General features: G+C 39.4%; 1 protein-coding gene across 2 annotated transcripts in view; it reads right to left on the reverse strand.

Moving 5' to 3' along the window:
• Positions 1-14,443, reverse strand: part of sardh (sarcosine dehydrogenase) — a 47,118-nt gene extending 32,675 nt beyond the window's left edge. Inside the window, exons 1-8 of one of the 2 annotated variants that reach the window (XM_069163611.1) lie at positions 14,252-14,443; positions 12,914-13,103; positions 11,890-12,026; positions 9,732-9,910; positions 7,568-7,747; positions 6,101-6,224; positions 5,780-5,880; positions 3,591-3,695 (exon numbers count right to left, since the gene is read on the reverse strand). In XM_069163611.1, the coding sequence (XP_069019712.1) occupies positions 3,591-3,695; positions 5,780-5,880; positions 6,101-6,224; positions 7,568-7,747; positions 9,732-9,910; positions 11,890-12,026; positions 12,914-13,098 (1,011 nt within the window). In that variant the 5' untranslated portion in view covers positions 13,099-13,103; positions 14,252-14,443. Of the gene's footprint in view, positions 1-3,590; positions 3,696-5,779; positions 5,881-6,100; positions 6,225-7,567; positions 7,748-9,731; positions 9,911-11,889; positions 12,027-12,913; positions 13,104-14,185 lie in introns of both variants that reach the window. The other variant, XM_069163603.1, reaches the window with a different exon arrangement.
• Positions 14,444-17,039: the final 2,596 nt, after the last annotated feature.

Consider the following 17,039-nt stretch of genomic DNA (forward strand, 5'->3'; position numbering starts at 1 on the left):
CATTACTCTATCTGTCAGCGGCTGGCTGTGTTTGATTCACAGCAGACCTACTTAACAAATCAAACTGGAATGTGAAATAGACACTGAACAAAAATATAAACAATACTCTTTTGTTTTTACTCTCATTTTAGATGCAAAACATCGAAGACATTCTTTATTTATTATCATTTATTTCTCAAAAATTTGATTTCCAAATTTGTTCAAATCCATGTTAGCAAGCACTTCATCTTTGCCAAGATAATCCATCCACCGGACAGTTGTGGCACATATAGATGCTGATTAAACAGCATGATTATTGCAAATGTGTGCCTTGGACTGGTCACAATAAAAGGCCTATCTAAAATGTATAGTTAAATCTTGATTTTGTGTTGTTTTTTACAATATCAGACACAGTTTCACATATGGTTCAGTGAGGCTTATTGTCATGACATTTATCTGTCGTCATCACCTCAAGTTGCTGCATGATAATGCACTGCCCCATGTTGCAAGGATCTGCGCAGAACTCCTGGAGGCTGAAAACGTTTAATTTCTTGCATGGCCTGCATATTCCCTAGTCATTGTTGTCATTGTCACCCATTGAGCATGTTTGGGATGCTCTGGATCGGTGTATGTACGAAAGCGCGTTCCAGTTCCATAAAATATCCAGCAACGTCGCTCAGTCACTGAAGAGGAGTGGACCAGCATTGTACAGGCCACAATTAACAACCAGATCAACTCTATGTGAAGGAGATGTGTCGCACTGCATGAGGCGAATGGTGATCACATCAGATACTGACTGGTTTTCTGAGATCATTCTGAAGTCATATGTGAAATTGTGCCTAATACTGTTAAAAACTGCACATTTTAGAGTGGCCTTTTACTGTGACCAGTCCAATGCAAACCTACGCAATAATCATGCTGTTTAATCAGCATCATGATGTGCCACACTGGACAGTCTTAGATCTTTTACTTCAACTCATAAAAAATGAGAGAGAAAACAAAAGTGCTTATATTTTTGTTGAGAGCAAGTGATTATTTCAGTTAGAGGTCTGCAGTTTGACAGAAGTGCTGAGGGGCAAAGTGGAAGGAGTTCCTGTAGCTTTACAATTAGCTTCAGTTGCGACACTTTCAGTTTTGATTAAGACTTGAATGTCACAAGGATGTGCGAGCTGTTGATAGTCACTTTCATGTGAAGAAAGACTTCAGCGTTATTACCGGATACTGACACTCAACTAGAGTATCTGAGGAGCAGCGCTCTTTGTCCTTGACACCACACTTTTCCCAATCCCTCCCAAGCCATCAATCCCGCTCATCTTCACTCACTAGGCATCTTCTATTCTCTCCATCTCCCTACTAATTCTCCTTTCTGTATCTCCTCTTTCTTCCTCCATCCGCCTCAAGACATCAAAGCAACGCTCGGCTGCAGAGCGAGAACAAAAGAAGCTGTTTCTGAACAAAGACAGGCTCTAAAATGTAAAACCACTGAGGAGTCTGTAGACAGCCAGGCAGCCAGACAGAAGGACAGAAAGTCAGACTGACAGGCAAGAAGATATAGTCAATATCCTGCAAAAAGAATGTTAATGCCTTTCATTTACTTGTGAATAGTATTGGACTAGGTTTAAATTGCTTTGTAAGACCAGAGACTTAAAGGAATAAATGAATACATTAAACAGGTAAAAGGAGTGAAATCTTGTAAGTAGGGTCATGCCACCAAACCTGACAGTCTCTTTAACAAACTGCTATGACACATGTCCTTGAGAGAGGTACATGTCCATTAAGACAAAGACCACCGGTCAGTTCAAAAGCTTTCAAAAAAGATCAATGTCCAAATTCACCCCACCTTTAAAGACTCTGTGTCTGCATGGAACGACCGCCTGTTTGATTACTTTTTATAGTGTTTTTATAGTATTAAATAATTGGTCTTTACAGCCTCTTGCAATTTCATTCTTTTACAGAAATACTTTATGTTCCAGCAAAAGAGATCTACCCACTAGCGAAGCTTAAAAAAACAAACAAGTTTTGTGGTGGGTGGTGCTGAAAGTACTGGGTCATTAAAATCAAATGAATGTATCCCCGTTGGAGCAGGGTACCCTCGTTATGCTCATCAACCTACCTATTGGAAATGAAATATCTAGTGTGCCAGTAACACGTGGAAGAGACGCATGATGGATGACAACAAAGTTTGATAACTTCCCTGCGTTTCATAACTATTGACTGAAGAAACAAACCTTTCAGACGTACTAGTGTTTAAGATCATTTTTTCACAAGCTGATGTGGAAGTTTCAGTGTTGGAGCTGAATAGTAGTTTTCCACACGAATAAATGTTAGTTTCGTGTACGTTCACACAAATTGACACTGAATCCATTGGATCCTGTCAGTCATGTGTTTTCTTTCTATTCAGTTTAACTGCCTTGCTTTAATGCAACCTAAGATGCAGTATGTCGAGTAAACAGTTTGATACTTTTTCTTTATAATGACTAATATTACTTTTGATACTTTAAGAAAAGTCTGAAATTTTTAGAAATAAGCTCATTGGCTTTCATTATCTCTTGTGTCTACACGTCCAAAGTCTCCACCTAAAACCACAAATTGAAATGTTTTAATTTCTCTTAATGTGGAAGTTACACAAACAAGATCCATTGGATAAATAAGTCAGCTTTATGGGAGGTATATGGTATTTTTATTTTACCTTTGGACAGAGCTGGGTTGGCTGTTTCCCTCTCCTTCCAGTCTTCAAACTGAGATTACACAAACGCATCCTGAGTCTCCTTCATTCTTTATAGAAACTGTTCAACGCTTCATCGCTTCCTTGCAGAGAGTTAGAGTAGATAGTTGATATCACTCTCATGTTTGAATTCTAATACAAAGCTAGAATCAGTAAGCTCAGTGCAAAAACAGAGGGGCAACAAGAAACCTTGGCTTTTTACTCTTCAGTTATTGTGTCAGCTAAACAAAAAAGATATACAGTAATGTTATAAAGTGAGCGAGCTGCTCAGTGAGTTTTTGAAGTGCTGGTCGATGTATTTCGGCATTCATTTCCCCCTCTGTCCAGTCTACATATACCAATAGGCAGCTGTCTCTTGGTTACAGACATGTTGTAGTTCTTGGCAAGAAAGCAAATAAGTATATTTCCCTAAATGTCAAAGTTTTTCTTACATTTTGCTGATAATACTTGTGCACATATACTTAAGCAAGGCTTAACTATAACGATTTTAAATCTTGATATTGGTATTTTTACTTCAATAAAAGATCTGCTCACTTCCTTTCACCACTGTGGAAGAATTTAGTGAGCCCACAGAGTTTTAGGAGCGCTGTTATGAATACAGTTTGACCTCGAAGCCAATACAGCAGCAAGTAATGAAGACGATGGAAAGAAAAAGAGATTAAATAAAAGAGGAGGTCAAAATGACACGGAGAATGAGAAGTGTATAAACAGGATGAAACTGTATTTAGCTTCCTAACTGATGCTTTTGATTTAGTTTTGTCAAAGAAGAAAGACGTTACGTCATGGCACTCACTCGGGAACACAGACAGTCAACATGCAAGGTTTCAGTGTCAGAGATACAGACAGAGAGTGAGATGGTTAATCATTAAATAAGTTTGGAGTTTACCTCATCCCAGAAGATGGGGTTTTGTTCATAGCCACCCACAGAAAGGGCATCACCTTGGAGGCGCAGGTACACTGATGCATCATGGTCCCTGACATTTGGCATGTTCTGCAAAGATTAAAGTGGAAGATTCAGCAATCAAAGCGTGAATTAGTCAGCACACATGACACTGCGGCAGACAACCAGATAAGGAAATTTCATGTAAAGTGTTTTAATTGTTATTTTTGTCATCTATCAATTAATTGTTTGACCTTTAAATTGACCAGTTGCACAATGCAAGTTGCTGGAGTCTCAATTTGTATCTAAAAAGTTAATGACTGGCAGCTAAGAGAAATATTCCCTCACAATGAAAATGTGTATTTGCATATTATAATTGAAGCTGTACCAACAAATGATTGGTAGTTTTACCTGATAGGAGACTAAAATGGTTTCAAAATTATTTTTTAAAAAAAAGCCTCCTCTTTTTTATGTTAATTTAACAACATTTGATTTCAGCATAAACTGTTTTAAAGCGAGGAACTAAAACTAATCCCATTATAAAGATGGGGCAAATTAGCTGAAACAAAAAGGAAATCACAATGCTGTATAGCCTATGTTTAAAAAGGGAAGTTTTTCCTCTCCTCTATACATATTTGTATATATTCAGTGCTTTTGGTAATTTACATAAGAACAGGGACCACAAGTATGAGACATAACAACCATTCAAATCTTAACAGCACCAGTTGCACATACCATGACGTACCTTAACTAACCATAGCATTTCTTTATGTGTCACATCGCAGCTACTGACATGCCATGAAATTTTGTTTCAAAAAACTGCGAGATGCATTCATCCACTTGTGTGCCAGTAAATATTCTTGCAGGAGTGTTTAATGAATAGTTACACTTTGAATATGTTGTCTCATCTGTATTCAGACTGTCATGAGGGCTTTTTCTTTCCGAAGTCAATTGGTTTTCCGGGTACAAAACCAAAATACCAGTGAACAAGCTGACATTTTAAAAACGGCACACTACGAATAACAAAAGCCAAACTGCTCCTTTCTTCTCTCTTCTGCACTGAGCACAGTTTGGCAGCTCACTCCATGTGATCAATACTGAACACCGCACTACACTCCTTCCTGTCCTTCATGCACTCACACAGATAAAAACACACATTTACTAACAGCACAACTGGTATTATTATAAATTTAAAGCCACCTCAGCCTCCTGGGATAAAGACCAACTTGTCACACACACAGACACACATTCAGCGTGAAATGTTTGACCTGACAAGTTGCACACTCTGGTGGGAACAGATTTCCTGATGACATCCAAGCGTGCCAGTGTGTCATTTTGTGTGTGGGCTGATGTCTGTGTGCATGATGTAGCAGTAATGCTGGTTAAGCTCCTCTTAAACTACATAACACAGGGCAGCTCTGACAGCCTGCCTAAAACCACCAGCCTCAAGAGGATGAGCACAGTCATGCATGTGTACACTAAATCTAACATGCACAAGACTCACAATCAGACTTACAGTGAACACATGCACATGTCAGACATGTGTTATAGAGCATATGCAAACAGAGGCCTCACTAGTGCTCCCATGTATCAGCAAAATTAACACAAACTAATTCATGTCCCTTTTTCTCTTACAGAACAAGCATACAGGATTCATTCTAACACTAGACCTTTACAGGCTGGAATCTGTTTGGTCACAGTGCCCCCTGTTGGCCATACAAGCTTAATACAGGTGAGCCACAGAATCAAACAACAACAAAACTGAAATATTTCTATTATAATGAACAGCATTTTCCTTCTTCTGTTGTCTTTTATTGACAATAATATAAGAATTTTCAGATACAACTCTGCTGCACAGGTAAGCCTTTTCTTTCAGGTTACAATGGCCCAAAAGTGACAAAACAAGCAAAAGAATAAAATATAAACATTAAATGTTTCCAGCCACCATACTATAAAGTTCAAGAGAAAGGTATGCCGATGATGGTGAGGAGATCATGCGGCTCAGGTTCTCACTGTGTAGCAACCCCGTGAAGTTGCATGATGTCATCTTGGATCAATGTATCATTTTGTCATATTGATTATCCATAAATCTTGGAAGAGGAAATGTTAACTCAGTTGCTCCTCCTGAGGATTCTTCTATTATTTTCAGACTGTAAAGCCCTCAGGAAAATTCCACTCAAAGGAGGCGGTCCTACCTGTATGCCTTCAATTCTCTCTGTCACCACATAGGCGTGATGCATTGCGATGAGAGGAACCTTGACCCCGGCCATTTCGCCCAGTTTGGTGGCCCAGACACCTGCAGGAAACACAGACAGACAAAAATGTAATAAAACCTTAAATTCGTGATAAAACAAAGACATTTGTCTTCTTTTGCTGTGAATATCGACCCTCTTTACAATCTCACTTTTTACATGACATATTTGCATCAGCAGATAGACGCTTCTAATGTCTCCTTAGTCACATCAGGAATGCGTTACTCTGCGTTACACCTGTGCTTTTGCCGTCTTTGATCTCACCTGCACAGTTGACCACACAAGGTGTCTCAATGGTCCCGTGGGGGGTCTCCACTGCCTTCACCTTCTTCACCCCGAGGTCATCAGCTCGCACTTGAATGCCGGTCACAGGGCAGTTCTCAATCACCTGATTCAAAGAGGGACGTGTGTAATCATTTACATACAAGACTGAGACACTCTCCATGCTCTGCTCCATCCTTGCTGCAGTCCCTGCATGTTGAATAATTGTCAGAATACCAAAATACAAAAAAGTGACAAACAACGTCGTCATCATCCATATAAACTAAGACAGATATGAAATGGAGGTCAGGTGGTCAATATTACTTGAACACTACATTTCTACACATTTTAATGCACTGCCGTTTTAAACATTAAACACAGCCGGCAAACTATGTGAGCTAGGCTAACCAATTCTGGCTGTTTCACTTTATTTACGGATTAAGTACATTTCGTCCTTTCACTACACACGACATCAGGCGACATCAAACCTATTTCTCTGAGCTCACAAAAACCTCCCTGTTTTCTGGAAGGATATTCCTCGTTCATCTGACTAGGTCTTATTCTTATTTATATTTTCAGAATTCCTTTGTTTCCTCCGTGGATTACTTTACAGAACACTGATATATGATCAAAACAGCACAGTAAATACAGTCTGCCATTCAATTATCACATGATTTCAACTTAATCGATTGCTTAAAGCATTGCAATGCCAAAGTGATTATTAAGGATGTCCACTGATTTCTCCAGTTATCATCTGAGAGTTGTAATTCAATTATAAAAGAAACATAATTGGTGCTTTGCTTTCCTTTGTTTCTATTTTTAGGACTGTATTTTTGGATCACACAGCTTGCTCCCCAACAACTGTGCTGTGTCAGTTACTATGGTGATCGACCCAAAAAGTAGCTACCATTAGAGCAACACAAAGGCAGTGGTCCAAAGGCATCTTAAGCATACATGGCATATATCAACAAATACATCAGTTACAGAGGAGGTATGGTATTATATGTTGCATTTACTATTTGCCATCCAAGCCCTTGTGACTCTTTAACACAGCAATTAATGTTTAGCTTTTCACAGAGTTATGGTGCAGCTATCTAGTGTACACTGGATTTTTCTAGCACCGGATAAGGGTGCTATTTTTACACTGTAGTAATGTCAGGCTACCACTGAGACAGCTCCTCAGAAGAGCAGATCATTGTGCAAATTTGCACAAACTACAAGCTAAAGGCAAAAGAATGTATTTTGAACCAAAGGCAATTAATGTAATATTGAATTACAGTGTTGCGTCACAACTTTAAAATGTGTAAACCCTGTTGCTCTAAAAGTAATACAGTAAGATATGCTATAAGTTCCAAAGGACCAATCTTTATTTGGTTCACTTGACTGCAATTAATAATGTATACATTCATTGAATTTGTATATAATGTATACCCATATACATCTGTATATCTGCAGATCAGTGCACATTACCATGGCTCCCCTGGCGGAGGCCGCTCTGGTCAAGGTGGTGCAGGTGCCTGCGGGATCCATGGTGCCATCTTTTGGAACATACAGCGTTCCATAAAGATCATCAACGTTCATCAGAGGATACAGGTCCTTGGTCTCCGCAGGTGACAGGACATGGGATTCGATGCCATAAACTTTACCTAGCTAGAAAAAAAAGGGGAGATGTCTTGTTTTAGTGGTTCAAATTTATTATTCCAAAATAATAAGTATTATCTTTGTTCCATATTGAAAATCTTCTGTAAAAGTCTGAAATCATATTAGAATTTATGTATTTTCATACTCAAAGTTATTAAAGGATCAATGCTGCATATTCTCTCCAGGCAAAGAAAACAAATAACGTTGTAAAACAAATAACAACATGGTGCTTACATTTCTGTATAATTCAGGTGCAACGATATTGAACAAGATGTAAGTAAAACCTTGATAGGAAAACCTTAGAAACAAACAGAATTGATGATCTTTCTTTCTGTGAATCTGTTGCAGGAGATGCTGAGCCATACATTTTATCAGATCAATTATTAGTCAGGTTTGAATTAAGTTTTTCTAGTCTGAAAATAATCTGCTGCTTTTTTGTGGCTGGATCAGTTTTACAAAGTGCAACAGTGAGGTGACATTTCAAGTGAACTTTGAACCTCTAATATACATATTAAAATGTAAACAAGCCTTCTCATGTTCCGCCTCGTGCTGTTAAGCAATTAAAAACTTGATAATCAACTTCGCAGAGCAGTAACTGCAGTGTTTCATGCAATCTTTAAAATAACATTTTATATATGTAGTGAGCACACATTCAATTTCTATCAGGTATTGTTTTGTGGGACATGTGACCACAGGGCTCACTACTTCAATAATTTAGTTATCTGGACAGCCTGGAAAAGGTGGTGGAGAGGAGGACGCTGAACAAACTATTATCCATATTGGATAATCCTGACCACCCTCTCCACCACCTGCTGCAGGGACAGCGGAGCACTTTCTCCAAAAGACTCCTTCAGCTCCGCTGTCACAAGGACAGATACAGGAGATCATTCCTGCCCACTGCAATAAGACTGTACAATAACTCACCTCTGGCAAAATCCATCACACAACAATAACACCGTTGTCTGTTTTTCTTGGTTGTTTAAATATAAAAAAAAAAAAAAAACTTTGCACTATTGTTTAGTTCGTTTTAATTTAATTATTCTATTTTATTTTATTCTATTTTATTGTATATACTGTGCATTTTTATATTTAATATTTTTTTACTGTTATTTTATTTCTTTCCTGTACCTATAAATGCTGCTGTAGCGAAAAAAAAAATTCCCCTTGGGGATTAATAAAGTAACTATCTAGCTATCTATCTTATGAACCATTACTCACTGGCACACATTCACACATTGTTTTGCAAACACACAAAAAGGTGTTTCTTAGAGAGTGCTCTGTAGAAACCTGGTTGATCTGCATTTACATAGAGCAGTAATGAAATATATCTCTTACCCATAAATGTATATAGGATCCATGGCTTAATTTTTTTGGTGAATTTGGACTTAAAGTACTGTGAACAGCTTTGTATGGCCAGAATTTGTCTGAATTTTACAAAAAGTAATTTGCTTACCTGATTTATTTATCTAGAACTATATTATTTTAAATGCAAGGATAAACCTGTATGCGTAATGATTTTTCTATTCATCATGCCTCACTGCTGCATCCTCTTCCTGAAGTGTCTTTTTTCGGTTCTTGGAAGAAAAAAAAAGCAATGTAGCATTTACTGGCACCTACTTTTTACTGGGCTCAATGGCACCTGTTGCTACGGAAACCATTTAAGTCCATAGTAACTTTTTATGCCAGTTAGTTACATATTCAAATAACTTCCACTTGATGCAGAAGCAGCCTGGTGATATGTTTCTGTGGAATTTGGGTGGCCAGAAAAAAAAAGATAAAACTTATTCCCAAATGAATGCGTTTGAAACTATTTTTTCTTATTTCCCTCCCAGTATGAAACTACATGGAAGAATTGGCTTCTTTAATTGGTGTTGCATTGAATTGTACCATTTATATATGTAAAGCATCACATAAAACAAATGCTACGTCCCACAATACCTCTTAATCTCTTCACCCTCTATCCCTTCCTCATGAAGTCCACCTCTGTGCTTACCGACATGAGGCGCTTGTACTCGTCCAGTCTCTGCTTGTTGGAAGCAATGAAGAGTCCTCCATTCTGGATCCAGCCTGTGTGGAGACCCGTCTCCTCCTCAAGGTCTTTGCTGATCACATTCCTGGTGTGGGCCAAGAGCTCCACCTCAACATCACTGGGACGGAGCTGCCACAGCAGGCCTGGTGAACAGACGGGCAGATTAGCGGATTTACAACACGCAGGCTTTGTTAGGACTGTCAAAAGATCAAAATTCGATCTTCTTGACTGACTGTATTATATATAGAGATTACAACAGATCAGATCTGCCCAGGTGACAACCCTCATTTTCAGTCTATTCACATTGGTTGCAAAATAATGACATTGCGTATATAAGTGGAAATAATTGTCATACTACAACTAAAGTGGAAGTTGATGAAATAGGCTTGCATATCCGTGGCACAGGTTTTGTAAACACATAAAGACAGGACGTGTGACCCCCAAGTGAACTTTAGGTGATGTTGGGACTGACAGGATCCAATCATTCAGCAGTACGACCTTAAATTTTGAGCCTTGTTTGTGATTGGTTCTCTTGATTGAATTTGCACCGCCTCTGGTCTGCCAATCAATTCAATGTGCACCGCTCTAGGCAACCATGCCAAGGCGGTCGGCCATGTTCGCAGAAAAGACGAAGAGATATTGAAAACTGTCATTTAAAAATCAGTTTGAATAAACTGTCAACAGTCCTACTGACTGTACACTTGGTTTGAGGTTCTGAGAACATTTTTCCTTCACTGCAGTCAGTTGTGATCGACATACTTGATTTGTTTTGGTGGTTGTCCTTTAACCTCAAAACTTCTTAATTTTAATAAAAGTTCTGTTGTGGAACTTTTAATAAAAGTTTGACAGTAATCAGTATTGAGTGTAATACAGAGAACGGTCCGAAAAAGAGAAAATATCCAGTGAGCGGACGTTCTCTGGGCAAAAATGCCTTGTTGATGCCAAAGGTCAGAGGAGAACAGCCAGACTAGTTCGAGATAATAGAAAGGCAACAGTGACACACATAACCACTCGTTACAACCAAGGTATGCAGAAGACCATCTCTGAACGCACAACACGTGGAACCTTGAAGGAGATGGGCTGCAGCAGCAGAAGACCACACCGGGTGCCACTCCTGTCAGCTAAGAACAGCAAACTGAGGCTACAATTCACCACAATTGGACAATAGAAGATTGGAAAAACATTGCCTGGTCTGAAGAGTCTCGATTTCTGCTGCGACATTAATATTTTTTTGACACACTTTGGGCCCCCTAATACCAATTGAGCATCATATGAACGTCACAGCCTACCTGAGTATTGTTGCTGACCATGTCCATCCCTTTATGACCACAGTGTACCATCTTCTGATGGCTACTTACAGCAGGATAACGCACCATGTCACAAAGCTCAAATCATGTCAAAGTGTTTTTTTGAACATGACAATGACTTCACTGCACTCCAATGGCCTCCACAGTCACCACATCTCAATCCAATAGAGCACCTTTGGAATGTGGTGGAACTGGAGATTCGCATCATGGATGTGCAGCCGACAAATCTGCAGCAACTGCATGATGCTATCATGTCAATATGGACCAGAGCTCCTACGACGACACCAGCAGCGTCATGACGGACGATGAGGAAAAGAGTCATTTATTGGATTTATTGGCTGTGGTGTTTGGCTATGCAACTAAATCCATGATGTTAATATCAATAAATATCCATCAAAATGAGGTCAAAATATTTCAAACTCCACACGCGTGATTTGGAACATATTTTCAAGTTTCATTCGATTTTTGGCTGTGCAGAGTTGCAACATAAAATCAGATGACAATCAGATATGCATATAGATCTGATTTTGACTGAGAGTCTGATAAATGTGAGCAAACATGCAGTGAACATGTATATGTACAGCTGCAAGCTCTACAGAGATCTTATCACAACTAAAGTACAGGTTTTAGGAAAGCAAGCCGAGGTGGACGGTTTAGACAGCCTAACAGAACTTTGTGGAGGTACTGTCTACATAAACAACTGACCCAAAGTCCTTGAATCATTGGAAGCATTATTTACATGGGATGGAATATATGGGTACCCCCCATTTCTGCAAACACTCCTTTCATCTGTCCGTACTCTTATAGTTTGGTACCTGCAGTGTGCCAGGTGGTACCAGCAGTCAGTCTGTCTCTCTCCAGCAGAACTACATTGGTCAGCCCCATTTTAGCCAGGTGGTAGATGGTCTGGCAGCCCAGACTGCCTCCTCCGATCACCACCACATCAGCTGACCTGAGGGAGGTGACAGTTAACTACAGGTGAGCTGAGGAAATGACTTTCCAACATGAAAACTCATAATAGTGACCCAATTTAGTGAAACAAATTAAACAAAAGCTTTTACCTAAAGGACTAGTTTGTCATTTTGTGAAATACATGAATCCACTTTCTTTTTGAAAGCTAAGATGATAATATTGAAAAGGGCGATCCTACTCTCATGTCTATCCGCTAAAGTAAAGATACAGCCAGCAATCAATTTACTTACAGTTGCATAAGGACTGAAAACAGGGGGAAACAGATACCCTGGCTCTGCCTGAACACCATCCAAAATCAGCACCTCTAACACAGACTAATTAACACACTGGACATTGACTGTTGATGCTGTACGTAATCCTAAACGACTTTTTGTTTCCCTCTTCTTTCAGTCTTTATACTAAGCTAAGCTAACAGGCTAAGGACTGTAACTTCACTTTAAAGAACAGATATGACTATGATGAGTAATATTAATTGTGTCATGCTTAATCAACGGGGCTTTGTTTAATTTTTTTAGGATTGAGTGGATGAACATTATCAATACTTAGACCCAGAACGTCCATTAATTCAAAATTATGTTTATTAAACCAACGTTCTGTGTTTGCAGACTACAGTGATCAATAGATCATATTTAAGTTGTTCAAGCCCTGTAGATGTCATTGAGAACAGTATTCCTCCGTTATCTGGGCAATTTTCAGAACTAAGTATTGATCTATAACTTCAACAATGTACTTACCCAGGCATGTATTGTACACAATCATCATCTAAACATAACATAATATAAGAAAAATAAATTGCAAAAATGACTGGATTGAAGCATCACTTTAACAAAGTAAAAAAATTATCCATGTATCCATCCATAACCTAACCTGGGTAAAGACTTTGTGGGTCCAGATGAGACTCCGTCCTCCTGTTTTAGTGTCTTCTCATAAGGAACATTCTTTTCTTTGGTGGGCTCGGAGCTGTAGGACCAAGCGCTTGTCCGGCACAAGGGAGAGAGTGGAGGCCGCACCGCCGACACCACTCGCCGAACTGCACTCCCAAGGAAGGCCATGGCCCCTGAGGACGGTCAGAGGTCACAAGAGGGCAGACTGATGAAGTATATGATCATTGTTTGTGCAGAACATTCAAGGTTTCAAAATATAGTGATGTAAAATTTAAAAAAAACTCAAAAGTTATTTACAAACAACATGACAGGTGACATCACATATGCATATATCATAATCTGTGTAGATTGCTCTGGTTGCAGAAGACATGTCATTCTTATTTATAGTAAATTAAATATTCAAATTCTGTACACTGTTACAGCAGATAGAATTATGTATTATTTTCCATACTGTGTGGAAAAATTGTTCGAGAAAAATCTGAAAAGCAGGTGAATTCACACAGTTATTTAACTCAGCAAGCAGCATTACAAACATTTTTCAAGTGTCCCAGATTTCTACAACTAAAGTTGCAAGTTCACGTTCATTACGTACAATTATGAATCAGCAAATTTAAAATGGTCAACGATTGTTACTAATGCCCTTTAAGGTTAAAGATCACTAGTGGCTGATGTTTGCAAAAAGGCTCAAAGCAGGTTTCCAGTGGTAATGTAGCTGCCATCATAGTACTCAAATAATTACTCAGCTCAGCAGATATGCAAGTTAAAGCCAAAAAAAAAAAAAGACAACAACAAAACTAAGATGATACTCAGTAGTTATGTTATTGACAAACAAAGAAGGAAGACAAACAAGTTTGGGGTGGCACTTGCACGGTCGACTAGATAACTGGGGACGCCTTGTTGGAGTCCAAACTTATGCAACCTTCAAGAGTTTGATCTGACAAGAAGGATTAGAAACAAAACAAAAAAAAGCATAAACTTCTCAGAGCGTCTGGCGGCTGCAACAACAGCAGCGCAGCACAGACCGCTCCGTTCTTGTTCACTGACGTTTTAATGGAAAGTTAGCGTGCAATAGCATGCACGCGTCAATGTCCATAACAGAATACCGCACGCGAAGCATGCTGGATACCCTCAAACGACACGTCTCAAAGTAAAAAAGTTCCCTCAGCAGTTGCAAGCAGTAACGTGGCAAAAAAAACCAAAAAAAATCGCTCCATGTGATCTCTCATTCTAACAACCATGCAAACCTTTAACAGACCTGCAAGTTGCATCATGCTGTAACTTTGTGGCATGATCGTAGTTTGGTTTCCATATGTGCACTTACACTCGATCCCGTCTGATACAGACTGTCCCGGAAAACACACTCGTTGAAATGTCTAAGAAAGTGTGGGGGGGGGGGAAAAACACTGCTTGCAGAATCAAAGTATCCGAGTAATGGGGAGGGGGAAATGGCCGATTAGTTCCGTATACCAAAGAGAGAAAGTGTCGCCGGTGTGGCCAGGAGCTACGGTTCAAGAGCTGTCAGATAGTGAGAGCTGCAGTTGTACTCGCTGCCTTCAACCCTTCCCACGCACAACGATCATATCTCCCAAGTATACTGTGTGTGCATAGAAATGCAGGAGAGGGCAGGCAGTTTGGGAGCCTACTAAGTCAAGAATTAGGTCAGTCATAAGATCACCGCAACTTGCAAAAGTTGGGCAGACTCAACAGAAACTTTAAAATCCATTAAGAACTCGAGCACATTTGTGTTGATTGATCAAAACATAAAGACACGAATATAAATCAATGGTTGTCTGTCATGTTAGGAACACTTTGCAGGGATGCATTTGTGGCAAACATTTGGAAACAGTCAGCAAAAAGTATTCATGACTTATGGAGATAAAACTTGCAAAAACATTATTATTATTATTATTATTATTATTATTATTATTATTATTATTGTTATTATTATTCATGCCAATGTAACTGGGAATTTGTTTGAACAGATTTACTTTGCAAATTCTGATCGTTAAGGCAGTATAGATCTGTATACAGGCTACATATACAAGTATCTTCCTTTGTGAAAATGTTCACATAGTCAGCACAGAATCATTGTAAATGCAGTCACAGAAAATGCCCATGTATGTTTTGTTCTATTGGAGTCATTAATGTGTGTGTTTGAGTGTGTTGGCGGACGTCAGGGCCGCAGCTGCTGTTGAAACTCCTTGAGGCCCAGAGAACAAACGAAGCAGAAGTGGAACATCAGATTGACACAGAAAAATAATGTATGTGCAGTTTGTATTTGTAGCCTACGTGAGGCACTGCATACAAAGTTGTGGTGATTTTGCAGTGGGGGAATAGAAGAGAGATTATAAAAGTCAAAACTGCCAAACCCAGCATTATGAAACCTTACGCTCTAACCCATGTTATCACGTTGCTGTGCCGGCCAAGTTGACCTCATGAATCCTCACCTCCTGACCAGCAGCCAATAAGGGACTAAGTTTAGGTTCCCTCCTTTGACAGGAGAGTCTTTCTAGTTTACACAGCTTGGAACAGGACAGGAGCTGAATGCAGGAGCTGCAGTCTGGCCCTCTGTCTTATGAATGGGTGTGTTTCTGAAACTAAAAAAGTGGACTGCGTCAAACTTTGAGCTTTGTTGTCTTCCTCCAACAAAGTTCATCCTGTTGTATAACAGTTTCTTTAGCGTAGCGCGGCATGTGCACATGTTTGTGTGCACTTACACATGCAAGTATGTGTGAAATGCTTGTGCAAACAGCACGACTACAAGCACACACTGTCGATGATCCAGCCAGTTACTCATTCTCGATGTTCCAGAGAAACATGGTCACATAAGCAAGATAGATTACTGCATGTGCAGACAGCTGGCGGTGTGCTTAAGGGCAAATGTATGTGATTACATTCAGATTTACTGTGTGTATATATGAAGTGTTGTCAATAGGCACTAAGTGTTGACTGAATAAACCTATAAAGGAAATGCATAAAAACCCTCCATAATTATTCTCAGCAGAATGAAATAGAAAGTTTTTCCATTAACTTTGCATGGTATTTAGCCATTGCCATGTTGGGTTGATCCCCCCTATTGACTGACAGGTGTAGGTTGATGCTTAGGTTTTTTTCCTCTTCCATGCAATGTATGCACACAGCAGGCCAATGACTGTCCAGTTTTCAATTCTGTCGATCTTTTCATCTGTTGCTTGTCTAATGGAGTCAAAACACACCAACATGAAGATCAGAGAACTGATGAAGAAGAAAAAAACATACTCATCTGTGAGGAGAGAAAACAAATGCTTGGAGCTGAGAAGAAAAACCCCAAAACAACAGCAAGAGAAATCACTGCCAGTCTAGTATCACAAAGCCACCATTTGTAGAAGCTTTCGACAAAAGAATTACACGGAGCTGGACAAGACGCAAACCTGTTATCAGCAGTGAGAAACAAAAGGCTAGATTGGAATTTGCAGATAAATATAAAGACAAGCCAGAGAGGTTCCGGGGCAGTTTTACTTACAGATGAGACCAACATGGAGGTCTCAGCATGTGTAGCTTTCCTCATTAATGATGTAACAGATGGTGGCAGCAGGATGAATTCAGAAGCACACAGATGAATTTCACCTGGGTGTGTTCAACGCAATTCCTCTACTGTCACTGGCAAGACCTTTATCCTGCAATAAGACAATGAAGCAGAAGACGCTGCCTCTGCAACCAAGGCTTTTATCAGTGACAAAACACGGAGGGGATTTAGAGTGGCTGAGCAACTCACCAGATTTAAGCCAGGTTGAGTTTCAAGTTTGTCACTTACACAGACGACTTCACACCAACAAAGTAACCAGTTAAACAAGATCTGGTTTGACTGGCTACACCATTACAATGCTGATCCAACAAACAAAGATGCTATTTTTGATCAACTATTGAGTAGTAATACAACAGTCAATATGCACTTACTAAATCAGTCCACAAAATATTTGAAAAAGAAAGGCCCAAATATGAAAACCTACAACAGTGTTTTAAAAGACTTTCTTTAAATCCAGGAAATAGTGCGTTGCCTGGTCCACCTGGTTAATGCAATAAAAACGATGCTATCTTGTGGTACATTTTTGTACTGCAGCATCTGGTAG

This window comes from Embiotoca jacksoni, unplaced genomic scaffold (assembly GCF_022577435.1).
Source record: "Embiotoca jacksoni isolate LCO1_2020_lvr unplaced genomic scaffold, fEmbJac1.0.p SCAF_10, whole genome shotgun sequence".
Lineage (NCBI taxonomy): Eukaryota > Metazoa > Chordata > Actinopteri > Embiotocidae > Embiotoca > Embiotoca jacksoni.